General features: G+C 45.2%; 1 protein-coding gene across 2 annotated transcripts in view; it reads left to right on the forward strand.

Annotated features, from left to right (window-relative positions):
* Positions 1 to 20,620, forward strand: part of LOC146785479 (nuclear body protein SP140-like protein) — a 509,550-nt gene that overhangs the window by 326,797 nt on the left and 162,133 nt on the right. For both annotated transcript variants that reach the window (XM_085634556.1, XM_085634557.1), the window contains exon 11: positions 9,623 to 9,762. In XM_085634556.1, the coding sequence (XP_085490682.1) occupies positions 9,623 to 9,762 (140 nt within the window). The remainder of the gene's footprint in view (positions 1 to 9,622; positions 9,763 to 20,620) is intronic.

Raw genomic sequence — 20,620 nt, forward strand, 5'->3', positions numbered from 1 at the left:
TTGTTTTCTATTTCGAATTTACTTATATACCTATATGTATATACTGTTACAGTATTCCCCTGAAGAAGGTGTGTGTCACACCGAAATGCATTGGGACACCAGACGTTCTTCTTTTTGAAAACGCTAAGAAAATAAAGAGGAATCTCAGAAACTTATGAAGATTCACAAAACATCCATTTGCTACTGTGTTGTTTCTAAGTTATCAGCACTATTGTTATTGCTTTAAGTTCAATTGCCAAATTGTTTTCAATTATACTCATGGTCTAGTTTACTTTATTCTTCACTTATGGTGCTACTTCACGACTTGTATTGCAAATGGCACAATAGGTGCTTTTTGTTTACTTTTGCTTAGCGTAGCGATGTACGAATACATTTGTTTACTTGTATAGATCTACCAGTTGCACCTCACAGGGCAGGTGGATAGTGCGCCTTTTTTCAAACCTTCTGTTTGAACATCTTTTGTTACTCTCTAGGGCCTGTGTAGGGGTTGCACTGGCTATAAAAAGGCAGCACCTTCGATTAACCTATGATTACTATCAGCACTTTTTGATTAATCTGTATTTAAAACATAGGAGTGCAGTTTGTCTGAATTCGTTATCATTGTCATTTACCGATCAGCCTCACCTTTGACAACTAGCACCCAACATGGATTTCGATGACATTTCCCATTTAACCACTAACCAAGCAGAAACAAAAGGCTATTCTGCTGAAGAAGCAGCAAATATATACTCTCTCATAGATGAGACAAGGGCCTTCCAAGCCCCATCCGGATCGACCAGCCAATTACTCAAACAACTACATTACACATTAAGGCGGGAAATCAACCAAAGACTGCATGCAACCACACTTATCCAGTATCACAAAGCCAAGCGGATCCCAAGAGGGTTACGTATAGCACTGAGACCCATGTTATTCAAATTCAATAAACCGTTTATGAATAAATGGTTTGCAATTCTGAATAAATGCTCCTTAGATCTGATTTTATTGATAGTTGAGGAACTATCAGTTATCCTAAAAGAACTAGAAGTAGAGATTAAGGACCTGAAAGATGACCTCTCACAGAGATTAACGTCTGAGGAATTACAACAAACCCTAAAAGACATGAACGATAAATTGGATGAACATGCAAAAGAAGTGCATGACCGCAAATTGCGGAAATTTCGTAGAGACACTATTGACTATAAGCTCGATGAGGTGTACACCTGGGCAGAGGTGTATGCCCAAAGAAGAACTTTTCGTAAACCTGAGGCCTCGACCTCTGAAGAGAGCATTGCAACTGAGCAAGACACACTTCCCACTCGCACTCCTTTGGTTACCGCTACTACTGAGAGCACTCCATCTACCAGTGGCACGAACAAACAAACACCTTTTTTAGACCTGGGTCGGACGTCCAACCATCCCCCAGAGGGAACGTCAACATCGGGAGGTGCTACAGGCGAATCAGGAGGGGAAAAGGTACCAAAAAAGACAACAACAAACGGAGGCCGACGGAACCCTCGGAGGAATTAATCATGAATATCTCTAGTGTACATTTGAAACCCATCGAAAAAACCTTATTAAACAAGGGCATGTCTTTTGTGCCAACCTATCGCACTCATGCACTGGAAACAGAAATTGCACTTTTTAAATTCACCCGAAAACTAAGACTACGGTGGTTCTTCCATAACATCGTACAGGATTCATCTAGCACCGTAGCAGAGGACATCGCATCAAGAAAATTCAGGCCCAAAAGCACTTTCATGGCACCGACCAGTCACAAGGCTATCGATTTATTTGAAACTCTTGTGAAAAAGGATCTTTTACATTCTCATCAAGCCTTAACTACTAAGAGCAATCTCAGTCAGAAAGAATGGACAACACTCAGAAATTTAGCCTCAAACAGCAACTTAACTTTCCAACCTGCTGATAAGGGTGGTGCCCTAGTAATTATGGACACTACTTTTTATGAGGCCAAAGTGGATCAGCATGTTTCGGATACTGACACGTACTTGGTTTTAGACACAGATCCGACTGACATTTTTCAAAAAACTTTGTCGTCGATACTGACAAAAGCCAAAGATTTAAAGTGGATCAACGAAAATACCTTCAGATTCTTAAGTAACAACTACCCTAAAAGGCCACACATATACATGCTTCCCAAGATGCATAAGAACCCGGTAGACCCACCATTTCGCCCCATTGTGGCAGGTTGTGGGTCGTTACATGAACCATTAGGTAAATTCATCGACCATTTTTTACAACCATTGGTTCAGAAATGGGTGACATATGTACAAGATACCACGGATTGTCTCAATAAACTTCAAAAAGTTATGCTACCCAACGCAGAAGAGGTGCTCCTTGCTACCATAGATGTTACAGCCCTCTACACCTCAATCCCCCATGGGGAAGGAATTGAGGCGGTTGAATGGATGTTGCTTCGACATGATTATGCAGAAACCTCGAATATTTTTTTGCTTGAGTTACTTCAATTCAGCTTATACCACAGCTATTTTTCTTGGAAGCAACAGTTCTATCTTCAAAAGACTGGCACATCAATGGGTTTTACCGGGGCACCTACATATGCTAACATCTTCATGGCCAAATTCGAGGACGAGCATGTTTTGAACAGCAGTTCATGGACTGAACATCTACTACTGTATCTCAGATACATTGATGATATCTTGGTTTTATGGCGGGGTACGAAGGAATCTTTGGAGAATGCAATTTCAAGCTTGAATGACTGTCATCCCCACATTAAATTCACACATTCCATCAATGATACCACTATTAATTATTTGGATATTCAGATTGAAAAATGCAACTCTACACTAACGACCAGGATCTTCAAGAAACCAACCGATAGAAATAATGCATTACATTTTCGGAGTTTCCATTCACAATCCCTGAAAAACCACTTACCTTTATCTCAGTTCATCCGGGTGCGTAGAATCAGTTCTGATGAGGACCAAGGGAAAATTGATACTGATATCATGTATCAACAATACTTAGACAGAGGTTACCCAGCACCCGTTCTGGACTTGGCGAAACATAAGGCGTACAGCATGGACAGAATGCAACTATTGAAAAAAACTGAAAAACCTGAGTCTAAACGTGAAGTTTGTGTTTTAAAATTTTCCACATCAGCTATGGCGATTAAACGCAGTATCATCAGGAGATGGGAGATTATAGAGCAAGAAAATGATTTCACGAATGTCTTTCATGCCAAACCGATTTTTGCCTTTTCTAGATCTAAGAACATCAGAGAGATTTTGGCCAAAAGAACCCCCAATTCACACATGCTCAAGCACTCAGGGATGCGTAAATGCTACAATTGTGGTCACTGTGGGAATGTCATGGTGGGTGATACCTTTACACATCCACACACGGGCAAACCCATTAAGTTAAAACATTCTTCAGATTGCAACACAGCTATGGTAGTATACGCTATCAAATGTCCCTGTGGTCAAGTTTATGTGGGGAGAACAACCCGAAAAGTAAAAATACGGGTAACTGAACACAAAAGTGCTATCCGCACTTTTAATCAGAAATCTTGTCTGGCATTACACTGGAATACACACCAGCATACCATACCTCAACTCCGATTCACTGTACTCGAGCAGATATCCGATTCCTTACATGCTGACCCCAACAGGCACCTGTCACAAAGAGAAACATTTTGGATACGTTTCTTACAGACCATGAGCCCTGGGGGTTTGAATGACAAAATAGAACTGATACATTTTCTGTGATTGAGTATGGTTGCATTACTAATACATTTTACAGCTATCTCCACTGTTAAGGATTGCAGAATGCATTTCATTTTATATTTTATATTTATTATATTGAGTTATATATGTTACATTTGACTCATGCTTGTTATTGTTATTTCACCGATGCATTCTGTTTGCCTATTTTGGCAAAACTTCCTACATGGCACTCTTGCCATCTACTTCTTAGATACCTTTGAAATGGTTTTCCTTTCATGTTCCTTGCATTTTTCATTGCCTACTTTTACTTTTCACTGGCACTGTGGTCATGATCAGGCACCCGTTCCGTCATGGCGCTCGTAATAGTCCTCTTTCGTTATCCACTAGTTTCCCTTTGGTCACATGATTCCTACGGCTTTTAAATATGCACTCGCACGCTTCTAGCTACAACGAATCTTTGCTGCCCGATGACAGGATTCTTTCTAGATTACACAGCACGTTGTATTAAAAGGTACGTGTATTGGTGACGTCTCACTGGTTCTACAAAGATAACCTTAACCGCTTTTCAGCCCGTTCGCTGTAGGCATTAAGCTAACGACACTATGTTTGCAATTTTTTCAATCTTAGACGTCTTCGGACACGGTTCCTCACAGCGCTGTCTGTCGTTTGAAGTTGGACGCATACGTAATATGTATGAGGTGAAGTGAATTATACTTTAATGTCGGATACACCATTTCCTTACCGTTTGATTGACATATCCAATCTTTGGGTAACACTAGTATGTTCTTTTTAATTTTTGAACACACAGGTTGTGTGAGCGAGGACCAGGACCTCTCTTGTGCTTCGTTTTACATTTTATGTTTGATATTTGAACGTTGGGAGGTGAGTCCCAGGCGGGCCATTATGGTTAGATTACGGTGGTTTCTTGGTTCACTCGAGCACCTAATACGTCAGTATTCACCTTTCACTCGTACGGGCACTTTTGAGATAGTCAATTGATTCGTAATAGGCATCACGATTTTACACCCACTGGTGTCATTTTGGTATTCTTGACCTTTCTATTCTTCTTTTATCTTTTTCTTTACTTTTTTGGTTGTCAATCTTCTATAAACTTTATTTCAAGGAACTTCATCTTCTGTTCTTCCTTTTTTCTTTTTTTTTCTCCTTCCATCTATTGCATCCTTTTTCAGTCTGTTGTTAAAAAATGGTTCTCATGTCAGTTGCATGCTGAAAATGGCTGGGTAGAACTGGATATTAAGGTTTATAAAATATCATATAATGCCACAGTTGAACATATATATAAGTTTGTTTTGACATTTACATTGTTTTCTATTTCGAATTTACTTATATACCTATATGTATATACTGTTACAGTATTCCCCTGAAGAAGGTGTGTGTCACACCGAAATGCATTGGGACACCAGACGTTCTTCTTTTTGAAAACGCTAAGAAAATAAAGAGGAATCTCAGAAACTTATGAAGATTCACAAAACATCCATTTGCTACTGTGTTGTTTCTAAGTTATCAGCACTATTGTTATTGCTTTAAGTTCAATTGCCAAATTGTTTTCAATTATACTCATGGTCTAGTTTACTTTATTCTTCACTTATGGTGCTACTTCACGACTTGTATTGCAAATGGCACAATAGGTGCTTTTTGTTTACTTTTGCTTAGCGTAGCGATGTACGAATACATTTGTTTACTTGTATAGATCTACCAGTTGCACCTCACAGGGCAGGTGGATAGTGCGCCTTTTTTCAAACTTTCTGTTTGAACATCTTTTGTTACTTTATATTATGTCATACCCATTTTTTTTAGTAACATTAATCACACAGAATTTGAGTTCTAACTACACATGATTATGATGCACTCCTCCTACAGTATCTGAGAATAGAATCAAAATCACAATGCTCCAGTGGGAACCCCAAAAGAAAAGGTTACAGAAGAAAGTGAGGTAGTGCAAAACAAAAAAGGACAGCAGATCAAGAACTGAACACCGAGGAGCAGGCCAATGTCACTTAAGACAGATTGTTGGTAGATAATAAGGAATAATTATGTGAACGCATTTCCTACATTTGCTCCTTCCTCTCTCCAGCCCTTGATCTTGGTTATTGCCCATAAATTACATGTTCTAGAGAGGGGTTGACCCCCTCCTAGTAAACGTTGTTCTGTCCATTTAGCACGTAAGGGTAGTGTGCCTGTGCATTGGATCACAAAGCAGAGAAGGCAACGTGACAACAACACTTAACACCTACTGAGACCATAGCATCCTTTACTTAATGAGAAGCTTTTGTCTAATTGGCATAATTGTCAGTGAAACTGTTTAATTAAACTCTAATCAGAGTTACAGGGTTTATTGGGGTGGGTACATCAAAAAGTCTCCCACTGATGATTGAGGCTAAATTTGGGGGCATTTGTAAACATTTCTGCTTGATTTCTTGTTGCCTTTTGTTAGACCCAGGATCCCTGGTTGGCTGAGAAAGGTGCCTTAGGCCAAATAGGGACCCGCGTTTCCACGTCAGGGAAAGGAAGGACTCCGTCTGATATAGCCCCCGCTTACCCCCTTGGTAGCTTGGCACGAGCAGCCAGGTTTATCTTAAAGCCAAATGTGTAAAGTATTTGCAGCCATGCTCACAGCAACCCAATGATGGCACCACAAATGGACTCCACACGAGTTTTATAAAAACTGGTATACATTTTATATAAAAAGATATACGATAAGACCACACAATATAAATCCAACATATGAGTATGTGTAATATTCCTCCTGGCTGGTTGTTAGGCCAGCCAGCCCTTGTCAGTTCTGGCGATATTAATGAGCACTTTTAAACATTCCACTGTTGTCCTAATACAATGTAATGCAGTTCGTAATGCTAGAATCAGGCACTTTGTAATGGAAAAGTAATGCAATGCGTAACGCAACAATCAGGCACCTTGCAATATAGAAATAATGCAATGCGCAACGCAACAGCCAGGTACTTCATTATGCAGAAATAATGCAATGCGTAATACACTAATCAGGTAGTTCGTTATGCAGAAACAATGCAATGCGTCATACGATAATCAGGTAGTTCGTTATGCAGAAATAATGCCATGCGTAGTATACTAATCAAATAGTTCATCATGCAGGAATAATGCAATGCGTAATACACTAATCGGGTAGTTCGTTATGCATAAATGATGCAAGGTGTAATACGACAATCAGGTACTCTGTTATGCAGAAATAAGGTAATGCGCAATACTCTCCAGCACCAATCATGGTGCCTTATGCGGTCTCTCCGCCACTCGTGCTGACTCGCAGTCAGCCTCTGTCAACAGTTGCCCTCAACACGGGTATGGTATAACAAAAAGTGCAGCTCTGTACTCCAGCCCCAGTACTGCCACTCCCTTGGCCAGTACGAGCCACGATAAGAGCCGAAGCAGAGGCTTGCGCTGCCAGAATGAAAGCGGCTGAGAGTGTCTCCCTCTGAGCCCGCACCCTGCCCCAGGCGTCGACACATGTTACCTGGGGGGTGAGACCTCACTCTCCTCTCCTTTTCCAGCGACTTGGGCCTCCAATGCAATCTTTGTGAATAGGCAACGGCGGGCTCGGGCCGGCGGCTCAGCTCCTCCGGGGGTGCCGGTCCGGGCAGCTACTACTACGATGATCACAGGCTGCCACAGGGCACATGCACACAGCGTCGCTGAGACTCCCTTGAGCTTTGGGTGCACGATCACTGGGCACTCCTCACAAAGGTGTCAGGCTGCGTGAAGAACATGCACACAGCGTCGCTGAGACTCACTTGGATTCTGGGTGCACGACAACAAGGCAATCCTCACGAAGGTCTCAGGCTGCACCAAGCACATGCACACAGCATCTCTGAGACTCACTTGCATTCTGGGGCACACGCACACAGTGTCGCTGAGACTCCCTTGAGCTTCGGGTGCACGATCACTGGGCACTCCTCACGAAGGTGTCAGGCTACACGAAGAACACGCACACAGCGTCGCTGAGATTCACTTTGGACTCCAGGTGCATGATAACAAGGCAGTCCTCATGAAGGTCTCAGGCTGCACAAAGCACACGCACACAGCATCGCTGAGACTCACATTGGACTCCGGGTGCATGATAACAAGGCAGTCCTCACGAAGGTCTCAGGCTGCACAAAGCACATGCACACAGCGTCGCTGAGACTCAATTGGATTCCAGGTGCATGACAACAAGGCAATCCTCACGAAGGTCTCAGGCTGCACCAAGCACACGCACACAGCGTCACTGAGACTCACTTGGAACGCGGTGCACACGATAACAGGATGATCCTCACGAAGGGCTCAGACTGCAATAAAGCACACGCAAACAGTGTCGCTGAGACTCGTTCGGACTCCAGGTGCCCATGATCACAGGGCACTCCTTACGAGGGTCTCAGGCTACAGAGAGCACACGCACACAGTGACGCTGAGACTTTCCTGTAAACTTTTGTGTTCCTGAGTTTCCGCAACAGGGAGCCAGCTCACCTCGGGCCCTTGGGGAGAAGTAACTTCAGGACACAGCACAGCAAAGTCCTTTCAAGCAGGGGACACAGCACACAGCAAAGTCCCTTTAGCCTTTCCTTGGTTAAAACAGCAAACTGCAGGCCAGCCCCAGAACACACAGCAAGGGTCAGTCCTTTCCTTCAATCTCTTCAGTTGTTTCTTCCTCGGCAAAGGTTTCTCTTGACCACGAAGTAGCTCCAGTCTTGTACAATCTTGATCAAGCCATTCTCCAAAGTTCAGGGGCTTCAGCGCTTATAGTTATACCCCTAAATGTCTTTGAAGTCTTTGTGTCCAGGGGGGCAATGACCCCTGTTCAAATCAGTTCAGGGTGCCTCCCTGCCAGTGACACCTTTTTTCTTTGATTAGTGGGGGTCTGGATTCTCGTTCACTCAGCAGGAGATGGGACCATTGGTTTATGGCTGCAACCCAGGCCTCTTCACCTCTAGGGGCTACTCCTCCCCCTAAAGTCCAGATGCAGGTCAGCATGTTGCTGTCTCACCTCCTCCCCTGGGTCAAGACATTCCCCAGATCCTATCACTTTGAAATCCAGACAGTCAATCCACAACCTGGCAGAGACACACAGACATGTTAGAGCACAAAAACCCAGCCACTTCTAAAAGAGTGGCTTCTAAACCCACAATGCAAAAACCACCTTCATAAAAAGATGCGTTATTACATTGTGAGTTCAGGCACACTAAACTTCACCTCTCCATCTCAAGCCTTTGGGAAGATAGGCTGGAAAACATATTACACAGCCTCCCCATTCTATCCTTTGGGCAAGATGGCCTTTCCACAGTGAAAAACAAAATGGAGATTATTTCACTGTCAGGACATGGTACACACCTTAGTACATGTCCTACCTTTCACATGCACTGCACCCTGCCTAGGGGATACCATTGACCTACCATAGGGGTGTCTGATGTGCATAGAAAGGGAAGGGTAAGGTCTGGCAAGTGGGTGGACTTGTCAGAATAACATGACAGTTTAACAAACTGTGCACAGGCCCTGCAGTGACAGACCTGAGTTCCCTTTTTAAAGCTACTTGTGTGGGTGGCACAATTAGTGCTGCAGGCCCACTAATAGCATTTGCATTACCAGCCCTGGAACACATAGTGCCCTTTACTAGGGACTTTACTAGTAAGGCAAACATACCAATCATGGACAACCAATCACCATTACACTTTACACAGGGAGCACTTGCACTTTGACACTGATTAGCAGTGGCAAAGTGTTCATAGCATCTAAGTTGGCAACAACACGTCAGAGAAAAGGTCTAGGGGGAAGCAAAATGTCTAGGGAACTTTAGCCGAAAAGAGCCAAGTCCAACACCTTTTTTCCCTATTGTGCTGTGTTTCCAGGATGTTCTGCTTCAGATTGGTGGTGATAATCGCAGAAGGTCTTTTTTGTTACCTCTTCTTCTGCAGAGCGGCATGGCAAGTGCATCCGAACAGACAGAAAATGGTGCACCCCTGTAGAATTCCTGGCTGAAGATGATGAAGTGGACTTCAGTTCCTGGGACAGCGATATTCGTGCAGCTGGTGTACAGCTAAAGGCACTTGTTATGGTGAGTGATGTCAGCCTTGCACTGGACCACAGAATTGTTGCAAATGTAAAACCCTACTTTCTTAAAATTGAGGTGATCCTTTCAAAAATTCCACTTTACCACTAGCGAGTGAAAATTAAAAGGATGTAGGAAAATTTTCTTTACACATTTCAAACTGATTGAATATATATATTTGCTTCGCCGTTTTATCTGCTGTAGTCTGTTTTTTTTCTCTGAGTAGTCCAGTTGCCAACTGTCTCTGTCCTGATTTAACTTCCTCTTTACTTATATGTGGGAATTGCCATATCAGATCTTTGAGAAGACAGATAATATATTTTTCCTGCAACACTGTGTTACCCTCTGTACAAACTTGTAGATAGGGAGTGCGCGAAAGTGGTTATGGGGAAAGAGACTGAATGTACTTCAAAGATTTGCAGTAAGAGCAGGAACAAAGGACAGCTCCCCACAATGTAATAAAAGTAGTGGTAATCTCATCAGATGGACATGCACTGTACCATGTTTCCTCTGTCGTCATTCACGTATCCACCTGAGAGACCTTGCAGGTATCTTAAATGTAATTCTCTAAGCCAGGTAGGCAGTTCCTTGTGCTTATGCAGCCAATCTAGGGTTTGATATACTAATAACTTGTCAAAAATAACTGATTGCAATTTGCGACCAGTATTTTGCAACCATTGTTTCATACATCCTGCTCTAAATTCGGATTCGGAGTGACTCAAAATCCAACCTGCTTCATGAGTATCATTAAGGTAGGTTGTAACTTGCGACTTACTCCGATTGGTGGCAATCACAGTGATGGTGGCCTGCTAAGGTCAGCAGTTCACCATGTCTGTGATCTCCTTTCAAGAAAGTAAACTTTTTTTTGAAGGGCAGTCCACAGGGAACCACTACCTACTTTCTAATAAACGTTCTTTTTAATTCAAAATGGGAAAAAGACCCAAGTGGACTCCTTCTCTTTTGTGAACACATTACCACCCTAACTTGGAAATCTGTACTTTTTCAGTGTTTTGTGAAATCTGACTGCAAAAAATTGATACATTACATATCGATTCGTTATTATGAAAGAGATGTCTTATGTACGTCCCTTCCGAGTACAGAATCAGTATGGGATTTCAATTCCATTTTAGAAATCAGTGAATGTTTCCTTATTCCTAAAATGTTATATATTTTTTAAAACATGTGTGCGGTTCAACCTTCGACTCGGAATGTTTGTTACTGCAAACATACTTTATACGTGTGCCCTTATCTCTTTAATGCTTCTGACTCCACACCTATCCCCTGATCAAGAGCAGAGACTCTGGCCAATGGCTGATAGCAAACACTCCTCCTTCCACCAAGGGTTTGCCAGGGGAATATTTATCTCACACTGATACTGCGAAAGAAGCAGGGGCGGTTGACAGGGAATAGGGATGGCAGGGTGGGCACAAAAAACATGTACCTTTTGCCGGCCGCTGTCTCCACTCGGATTTGTTCCTTCCCCACGCCACCTTCTCCTTAACTTCCGCGGAAGCAGGGACCACACAGACTCCCTCCCCTAAGCCAATAAGACAGCGAATGGGAGCCTGGGCATGTTCCTCACCAGGCTGTGTACTGCAGCCTAGTGAGGAACAGGCAAAGTGTGCATGACTGTTTGGCTGGCCTAAGAGGACTTAGGGAGTGCAAACCACTCCTCCCCCGTGACCTCAGCCCCGCCCTAACCTAGCCCCAAAGTGAAAAATAAAATTATAATAACAGGATTATTATCATTTTATTTTTCCTTTCTTCTGCTCTAAGAGCAGTAGGGAGATGCTACGCCTTAGAGGAGCCGCACCTGGAAAGAAGTATGCATTCCAGGACTTTGAGTGGGCAGGGACCTGTCGAAGCCCAGCACAGTCACTTATGAAGAATGAAATTCCAGACAGGTCCCTTATGGGCTAGTGTGTTTTAGACTCATCTTCACTGCTACTAATTAAAAGTACAGCCGAAATGATATAGCTAAGGACGTTTGCTCTAACATAGAGCAGTAGGTAGATAACAGGGCCGGACTGGGAATCCAAAGCGGCCCAGGCAAATGTTGTCAGATCAGCTCTCGTACGGTTCATAGCAACCCTGACAACTACAAGGGGCTCGGGGCGGTTCCCCCCAAATAAAATTGGGGAAAAATAGAAAAGATGGTGCATTCTACAACACATTTTCAATTATATATTCAATTGTATCTGTTTTTAAAGCATAGTAAATGAAGACCTTACAGGGCACCAGGATACAGCAATCTTTATTGGGGCTCCTCACTATCACTCTCCAGCAGTGCCTCTCATTTCTACATAGCACCTCTCTCACGTGTATTTAGTTTGTTTTATGGTGTCTTTCACACCAGTGTAGGGTGTCGAAACATTTTACATCACACACACATAGAGACAATGAATCATATGTGTGTAAATCAGTGTATAGAAAATATTACATACAACAAAGGGGACTACAGGGTGTAGAATTCACGTGTCATCTATACTAGTAGGCATTTTTTAAGAGTCCTTGTCCTGGAGAAGCACAAACTCAGGATTCAGAACGTAACACAGTGGTTAGGGTTGACTTTACTAATAAGAATTTATTTGTACCCAAATAACCCCTTTCTAGCATAATCTGGTTAATGAAAGACTGGGACAAAATAAAATAGCTTTCTAACCTAAATGTGTAATTGTAATTTATGAAATGCACAGCAACAAAAGAATCTCTGTGACAAAAGCACTAACCCACTGAGCTATGCGCTTAAAATACTGTTCCGTGATCTACATAGTACACACTCTTTGCAGCTGGCATATTAACACTCAGCACTACCTTAGATGAGTCAAAACTGCCACTAGACAAAACTCCGATCCCTTTCCAGCAGGTACACTAATTACCACAATTATCTTGGCACTTTTGCACTGCTGCACTGCTTGAAAACCGCCTCCAGTAACAAAAGCGACACCCACCTTCCAACCTCCCGAGAAGCTAAACACCCGGTGCCCGGTGTGGCAAGTCTGGCTTTGGTAGATACCAGATCTAGTAAAACCCACTGTCAGAACGCCTTTAAAAAGACCACTTGGCACACAGGAGTTCTTGGGCCCAACCCATTGGTGGTTGAGGCCTTTTACGTCTGATGTCCCAGGCTCCAGCCTACTATGCAACCTAAACAACTGGACAATGTACCATGTACCAGTTCTGCTCTTAACTCTCAGGTGTAGCTGTGGACAAGTAGTCAAAGGCTCCCTCGGGGGTTGGGGGGAGTTGATTGGCAGATTGTGTAGAAACAGATTAGTGAACACAACTCATAGCTCAAAGACCACACAGGATAATCAATAAATGAATGTCCTGTCAAATACTTCTTTTTATAATAAAAGGCAATATTTTATTTCTTACTCTACGCATTCATAGAAAGATTACAACATTCCTAAGCAATAAGACAATTTCCCTTGAGGTGGGGGCTCTAGTGTTCCACTGGCAAATCCCATTCTCACCTGCTCCTCATAAAGTGGTCAGATGTATTCCCTATTCATCTGTGGCTGCATCCAGGGAATGCTCACTAGTAGTTCTTAAATCAAGAGTCCACTCTGGCTCATAAAAAGTAGCCAAAAGTGTCTTTGGCGCTGCAGCACTCTTCGCAGCGAGTTCCACTAGGGACTGGTAGGCTCGTAACTGATATTTTCCGCTTCAGCAATGAGGACACATGCAGCGTCTCAGCGAGTGCCCAGTCCATGGGCAGTCATAAGGCTCCAGTCTTGGTCAGCCTGTTTGCACACAGGTGGGGGGGCTGCAACTGGAGAGCACAGGCTCTCCATAAGCTTAAACAGCCGGCTCCAACAGCGATTGGAGGCACACTGGTGCTCCTACTATGTGGTAAGTTCTGAGCTCCGCAACGAGGGAAGGTGGTTGATTCAGATGCTCCAGATCTGTGTCGGGCATGTTGGGTGCAATTCTCGATTGTTCCTTTGACCCATTTTTACACAGCGTTACAGTTCTCTTCACAACGCATTAAATACCCGTAGCTCCTCCTGGCTTACAGGGTTGCTGCAAAACTCCCAAACAAGGCGCTGCCCTTCATGCATAGCAGTCTGTACCATAGCGCCACCTTCTGCCATACACGGTCGCCGCTAAGGTCCTGCACAAGCTTTGGCCCTCATTGGTAGCAATAACTTCTACGGCAGCCTCTCCTAGCATATAGGGTCACCGCAACGATGCCGTGCAGGCTTTACTCGCCTCACATTCCACTCAGCTCACAGCTTTCTTCACAGCGGCCCTCTTCTGACATGCAGGGGTCACCATCTCAGATGTGCAAATGGGCAATGACCTGATTGGTGCAGCAACCGTCTCCTCACACCTTGCACTGGGAGTCCTGTCGACAGGGCTCCTCACTGGGCCTCAAGCCCGTGCAGGGCACACTGGTCTTGGCAAGCAGGCAGGCGTCGGTACTGGGTGATGTCCTCTCACCCAGCAAGGAGACTATCAGTCCTTGGCTTCCGACCTGGTCACATGCAGAAATCTTACTGAGCTTCCTCTACTCACACAGCCATTCTGGCTGCTTGGCAGATGGACAGTTTTGGGGTCTTAACCTCCCCTTCTTATAGTCTATTTCCAGACACCAAATGTGATTTTGAGTCTGGGTCTATGAATTTATGATGTTGAGGTTCTGTGTCTTTGGAATTTTACACTTGTCTTTCTTCCTCTTGTAAAGTTGCCTGTCTCAGCAAAATATACTTCAAAGCTGATAGCCCCACAACAAAAGGCCACGGAAGTGTCTAGAGTTCACACCTGGATGTCCGCCACAATGATGCATTAAAATGTAAATTGAAATTGAGGGCTCCCAGCTCTACCCTTTATAATTCCCTTATCAGCCCCATCTCCTACCTGATCTGTGTCCAGGCCCCTTCCTGGTAATCTCTCACTGAATCAAAAAACACTCTTTGAAGTGTACAGGGAGAGCCTCTCTTTCCCTTCTCCAGTATGTCTCATCCAGCTCAAAGGAATGGAGCAATACACACATTTGTATGTGGAGATTACTCAACCTCCACTAGTCTTTCTTCCCCTAGTGGACCTGGCCTTACCAAAAGGGAACCCAGGGTCCTCTGTGAAATGTACTATTACAGGCACACTTGCACTCAGTGTTACACTGTTGTACTGTTACATCCATGCATTGTGCCACCCGAGGTACACATACATTCAGCACACACGTTCACTCTGCTCTCACTGTTCAGTACTGTAGCCTTTCTGTATAGTGCCACTTGCAGGCACACATGCAGCCAGCACACACTTTCACCTTGCATCTGCTGCACAACACTAAAATAATGTAATCAGAACCCACAACTTCAACTTAGTCTTCTACTCCGATTACATTCAACTCATGCTTTCCCTTACCGACAGAAACAACTTTACCGCCTGCATGTCTGATGTAGCAAATTGGGTACGAGAGAACTGCCTCACACTCAACATGTATAAAATAGAGATCCTGATTTTCAAAAAGAACTCCCCCTGGAACTCTTCCTGGTGGTCACCCAACGTGGATCTGGTGGCCACCCCCCACAAACCACACCAGAAACCTTGGCATCATCGTTGATAACAAGCTCTTGATGAACAAACAAGTAACTCTGTGACTGCATCCTGCTGCCACATCCTCAGAATGCTTCTCAAAATCTTCAAACGGCTACAAACGCATACTAGACGCATGGTTATCCTGGCCTTCATCACCAGAAGATTTGACTAAGGCAACACGCTACATGTCGGCACCTCCAGCCAATTCACGCCAGTGCTTAATTTGTAAAATAATAAGTGTCAGGGCCCTGACCAGGAGGCTACTGCAGCTTGCACCACCTGTGGCCCCTGTCATTGCTGCCAAAACAACTACTAACCATCTCTTTCACCTGAAAGTGCAACTGTGCCGATTATTCCAGGTTCCCAAAGTTGAAGGAAGGACTGGGGAGGCAGGTATTAGTAATTTTTAATGTATATTGTATTGATAAAAAACCCGTTGTTATCTTCATCTTTAAATTAGATGAGCAGTGCCACCATGTGGTCGTAAGTACAGTGTTAACAACTAAGTACCGGTGGTGAGCACCTGAAACCAATTAAGTACTGATGCTGAGCACCAGAAACCACTGTCTCAAACTATGCGCTGGCTCACGCAGAGACTCCAAACCATCCTGAGCACCACCACCAGATTCATTCAAAACATCCCCAGAAGCACACACATCCCGCCCTACCTCGCGGATCTGCACTACTTTCCCATTCTGAAATGCTACACATTTAGGCTTCTTATCTATGCCTACAAAGCCTACCTCAACGGTTGACTGCAACTCTACCAACCCTCCAGACATCTATGCCTCACCTCTCTCCCCTCACACAACACTCCCGCATCTGCAGAAGCAGGAAAGGAGGTTGCTCTTTCTCCTTCATCGCAGCCAAAAGCTGGGACGAACTGCCTCTACACATGATGACCACTACGCCACTTCTCAAATTCCACAAGAAGCTGAAAATCTGGATGTTCAACTAGGAGCACCTCAAGACCCACGTTTTTTCTGTGACGCCTGGATACCCCCATGTGTGATAAGCTGCGCCATACAAATCTACATAACACTACACCCTTCATATATTGTACTTCTCGCAGGTTCACATGCATTCTCAATGGACACACTCACAGCACTACATCTCTCGTGAGGTACTGCTTGCAGGCACAGATACGCACAGTACATGAACTCACCATGCATGCACTGCATAGTACTGCTCTAACTCTTAACTGTACCATTTGCAGGCACAAATACAACCAGTGCAGTCACCACTACTGCACTACGCAGAACTTCATATCTAACTGATGTAGGCCAAGGGTAGCACACAGCAGCGGAACCTTAAAAAGGTGAGTGAGCCTGTAGGCCTCGCTCCTTTGACACAGATTAACAAGCATTGGCATAGCCAATAGGTCTCGCCTTTGGGACCTTATAAGTGTTTAGCCATGCAACAGTTGCATAACTAAACACTTATAAGGTCCAGTGGCGTCACTAGGGTTGGTGTCACCCGGTGCGGGTAACTCATGGTGTCACCCCCTCACGACTGCCCGCATGGACCTCCTCCGCTCCGAGTCCGCCAATGAACACAGTTGGCAAATAACGGGACCACACAGAATCCTTAGTAACGTTTGTAAATGTAGGTCCTATATTTACAAAATGTGTCTGTTAACAACAGTGTGATAATGACTCATTAATCAGGTTGTACAGTGGGCTACCTGCTAGTCAACAGTTTATTGGAATTTATAATATCATAGGTATGGTACTTTTTACTGGTGTGGTGTTCCCACTATCCAGCAACACGATATATCAGTGGTCGAAGTGGGGGAAAAAAAAGTAGGGGAACTGTGGGTGGAGAATCAGAGGGTGGGAATAACCCAAGGATTGGATCAGTGGGCAGAGCCAGAGGCGTGGCCAGAATGCTCAAACATCCCAATTTGTTGTATTTGTTTGGTTTCACTGCCCAGCTTTATCAACCAATGGATACACATGATTATTTAAGGTTATAATGAGTTATTGACAGTAAAATGTATTCACAAAGTGGGACATGCTTCTAATCACAGAATGTCCCCAAATACGATCAAATGTGGAAGCACAAGCCATTTGTCTCCGAGCAATGGAGTTTCTGTCATCAGCACTTCTCCCTTTTCCAAAACAGCAGTTTAAACATGAATGGCTAAAAATCCTAGTTTGCAAAAGTTTTCTAAATAAAAATGGCTCTGCCATATTTGACTCATAATGCAAGATCTGCAGCATTATCTGACCATTTAAACTAATAAATTGTTTGTAGCTCAAACGTATCAAAAGTTAATAAAAAATGTGACTTGTGTTGTTGCGGAGTAGATGACAGTTAATAGCTCACTCATTCTATGTTAGGATTTTAACTTATAAACTGCAAGTAACAAAAGGATCTCTCTGACAAAAGCAGTAGCCCACTGGCCTATTTACATTATGTGCACTTTGTGATCTGCATGGTACATGTTCTTTGCAGCAGGTACATTAACCCTCTGAGCTATCTTTCCATGAGTCAAATCTTCCATTAGACAAAATTCCGATCTCTCTCTAGGAAGAACATTAATCATCAGAGTCATCATGACATTTTTTTTTTTTTAAAAACACTTTTTATTGAGAACAAAGACAGCAAGCTTGACAAATATATTGACAATGCACAAATGTCCACCATTACCAGTTCAGCCATTTCTCAGCCCCCTTCCCACACAGCCAAACCTTGTCGCCGTCGTCCCCAGTACCGGGAACGTCCCCCACAGTGTCAGCGCTATTACACCATCTAGTTGACCTGGACTCCTCCTAGGTAGGCGGTCCCTCGGGACCCTTTACTCAGTGCCATGGGGGTCCAGTGCTGCCCTTCCCGGCAACCGCTTGCTCTCATTCCTAAGTTCAATTGTCGGAGAGATACAGATGTTGCCTCTATACCTGTTCCACTTTCCCCATTTGTGGTCCCACTTGCGCGGGCACCCCCTCCCCTTGAACACCGCTTTTTCTGCAAGCATGGCATAGTCCATATCTTTAGCCCAGTCCACTAGACTTGGTGGGGTGCCTACTCCCCATCGCTGTGCGATGTTCCTCTTAGCTATCCCCCAGCCCCCCGAGGCCCATTCTTGCTCAATTTGCGTGAGCTCCGTCGCTACCCAGATGTTCAACAGGCACAGCGTGGGTGTCGGGTGTATTGTCTTATCGCAGACCCTGGCCATTTGTCTGGTGACTTTGATCCAGTATTCCTGTAAGCAGGGGCATTCCCATAGTATATGAAAAAATGTCCCAGTCAGTGCACATTGCCGGAGACATAGCGAGTCAGGCCGCCTATTTAGTCTGTGCAGTAATCTAGCGTCGAAATACACCCTGTGGAGGATTTTAAGCTGCACTAACCGTAGGCGAAAAGGGATAGCCACCTCTCTGGGCGAGGCAAGCGCCTCCCTCCAGTCCTCGTCAGGCATGTCCCCCAGGTCGGCCTCCCAGGTCACTCTGAGCTTAGTCATTGGGTCCCCTCTGTTATTGATCAATTTTTTATATGCGAGCGATATGGCTTTGCAGTGCATGGGATCCAATAAAAGTCTATCCTCCAAAGGAGAGGAGGCTGGGAGGGGTGCGTCTTTGGGCCGGGCCGATTCTATGGCGTGGCTGATCTGTAAGTAGCGAAACCCTTCCGATGCAGCTAACTGGTACTTGGCCTGGAGCTCCGAGAAGGAGGCCTTCCTCCCCTCGAACCACAAGTCGCCCACCCTGGAGATTCCAATCAAGTCCCATTTGTCAAATCCTGTGTATGAACTGAGTCTCCCCAATATATCCGGCTCCCAGAGTGGGGTTGCGTTCGTCAGATGACCCCTCCAACTCATCTGATTCTGTACCTTATGCCACACTTCAACTGCTCGCGCCGTTGGGCCGGTCAGTCTCAACTTCCGGTGATTGGTGTACAGGGCTCTATTGTAACCCCCTTTTCCCAACAGCCAGTGATCAGTGCGGAAGCTCGGGTCGTCGTGTCTCCCGAACACCCAGCTGTTTATGGCCGACAGTTGTGAGGCCTGATAGTAGCGTCGCAAGTCCGGCAGTCCTATTCCCCCATCGTACCATCCCATTGTTAACTTCGCCATTGCGATGCGTAGTGGCTTATTGTCTCGGAGCAGTTCACGGACCGCGGCCTCATTCTGCGAAAAATAGGAGCTGGGAACCGGGTTGGGCATGTTCTGCAATGCGTACAAAAAACGGGGTAGCGAGAGCATCTTGTATAAGGACGCCCGTCCCAGCAGTGTGAGAGGAAGGGTTTTCCAGCGTGCCACGTCCGCGCAAAATCGCCGTAATACCCCCTGGAGATTCCTCTCCTGGAATAACCCAACGTCCGTGGTGATGAACATCCCCAAATAGAGGAATCCCTGACGGGCCATCGGGATGGAGTAGCCTCTAGGACTTAGAGGGGGGTCACCCCAGAGGGGATATATCTGGTACTTGGCCCAGTTTATTTGGTACCCTGAGTGCTCCCCAAAAATGTGGAAAATGTGGAGCACCCAACGGAGCGACCGAGCAGGGGAAGCAAGGTACAGCAAGATATCGTCAGCATATAGCGATATACGGTCCTCGTGCTCATCCGTCCACTTCAAGCCCCTGATCTCAGGGTCTCCACGTATCCACACAGCCAATGGCTCGAGGACCATAGCAAAGAGTAGGGGCGACAGCGGGCAGCCCTGCCTGGTGCCACGACCGAGGGGGAAGGAGGAAGATCGGTGGTTGTTCACCACCACATGTGCCCTGGGCTGCGTATATAATAGCTGGCTCCACCCCCTGAATTTGGGGCCGAATCCCATGCGATCAAGGACGGCAATTAGGTAATCCCAAGCCACGGTGTCAAAGGCCATGCGCGCGTCAAGTGCCAGCAGTATGGCCTCCTCCTCCAGGGTATGCACCCTCCCAATGACTCCGTTAACGCAACGCAGATTACGCGCCGTATTCCTTCCCGGCATGAATCCAGACTGGTCCGGGTGGATCAGATCCGGCAAGAAAGGGAGCAGCCGATTCACCAATAGTTTGGCTAAAATCTTTGCCTCAATGGCGATCAGAGAGATAGGCCTATATGACAGGCATTCATCCACCGGCTTACCGGGTTTGTGGATAACTACGATGGCGGCCTCCCGGATCTCCTCAGATAGCAGGGCCAGCTCCTGGCTTTCATTGTAAAGGCGGAGCAGGTGGGGCGCTAGCACCGAGGCCATCGGCTTAAGTAGTTCCACCGGGATGCCGTTAGGGCCAGTCGCCTTCCCAGAACTGACATCTAATATGGCCTTGTGGACCTCCTCGGCGGTCAGTTCCGCTTCTAGTGCCCCACTGTCCTGCTCGGATAGACC

Source organism: Triturus cristatus, chromosome 11 (genome assembly GCF_964204655.1).
Source record: "Triturus cristatus chromosome 11, aTriCri1.1, whole genome shotgun sequence".
Lineage (NCBI taxonomy): Eukaryota > Metazoa > Chordata > Amphibia > Caudata > Salamandridae > Triturus > Triturus cristatus.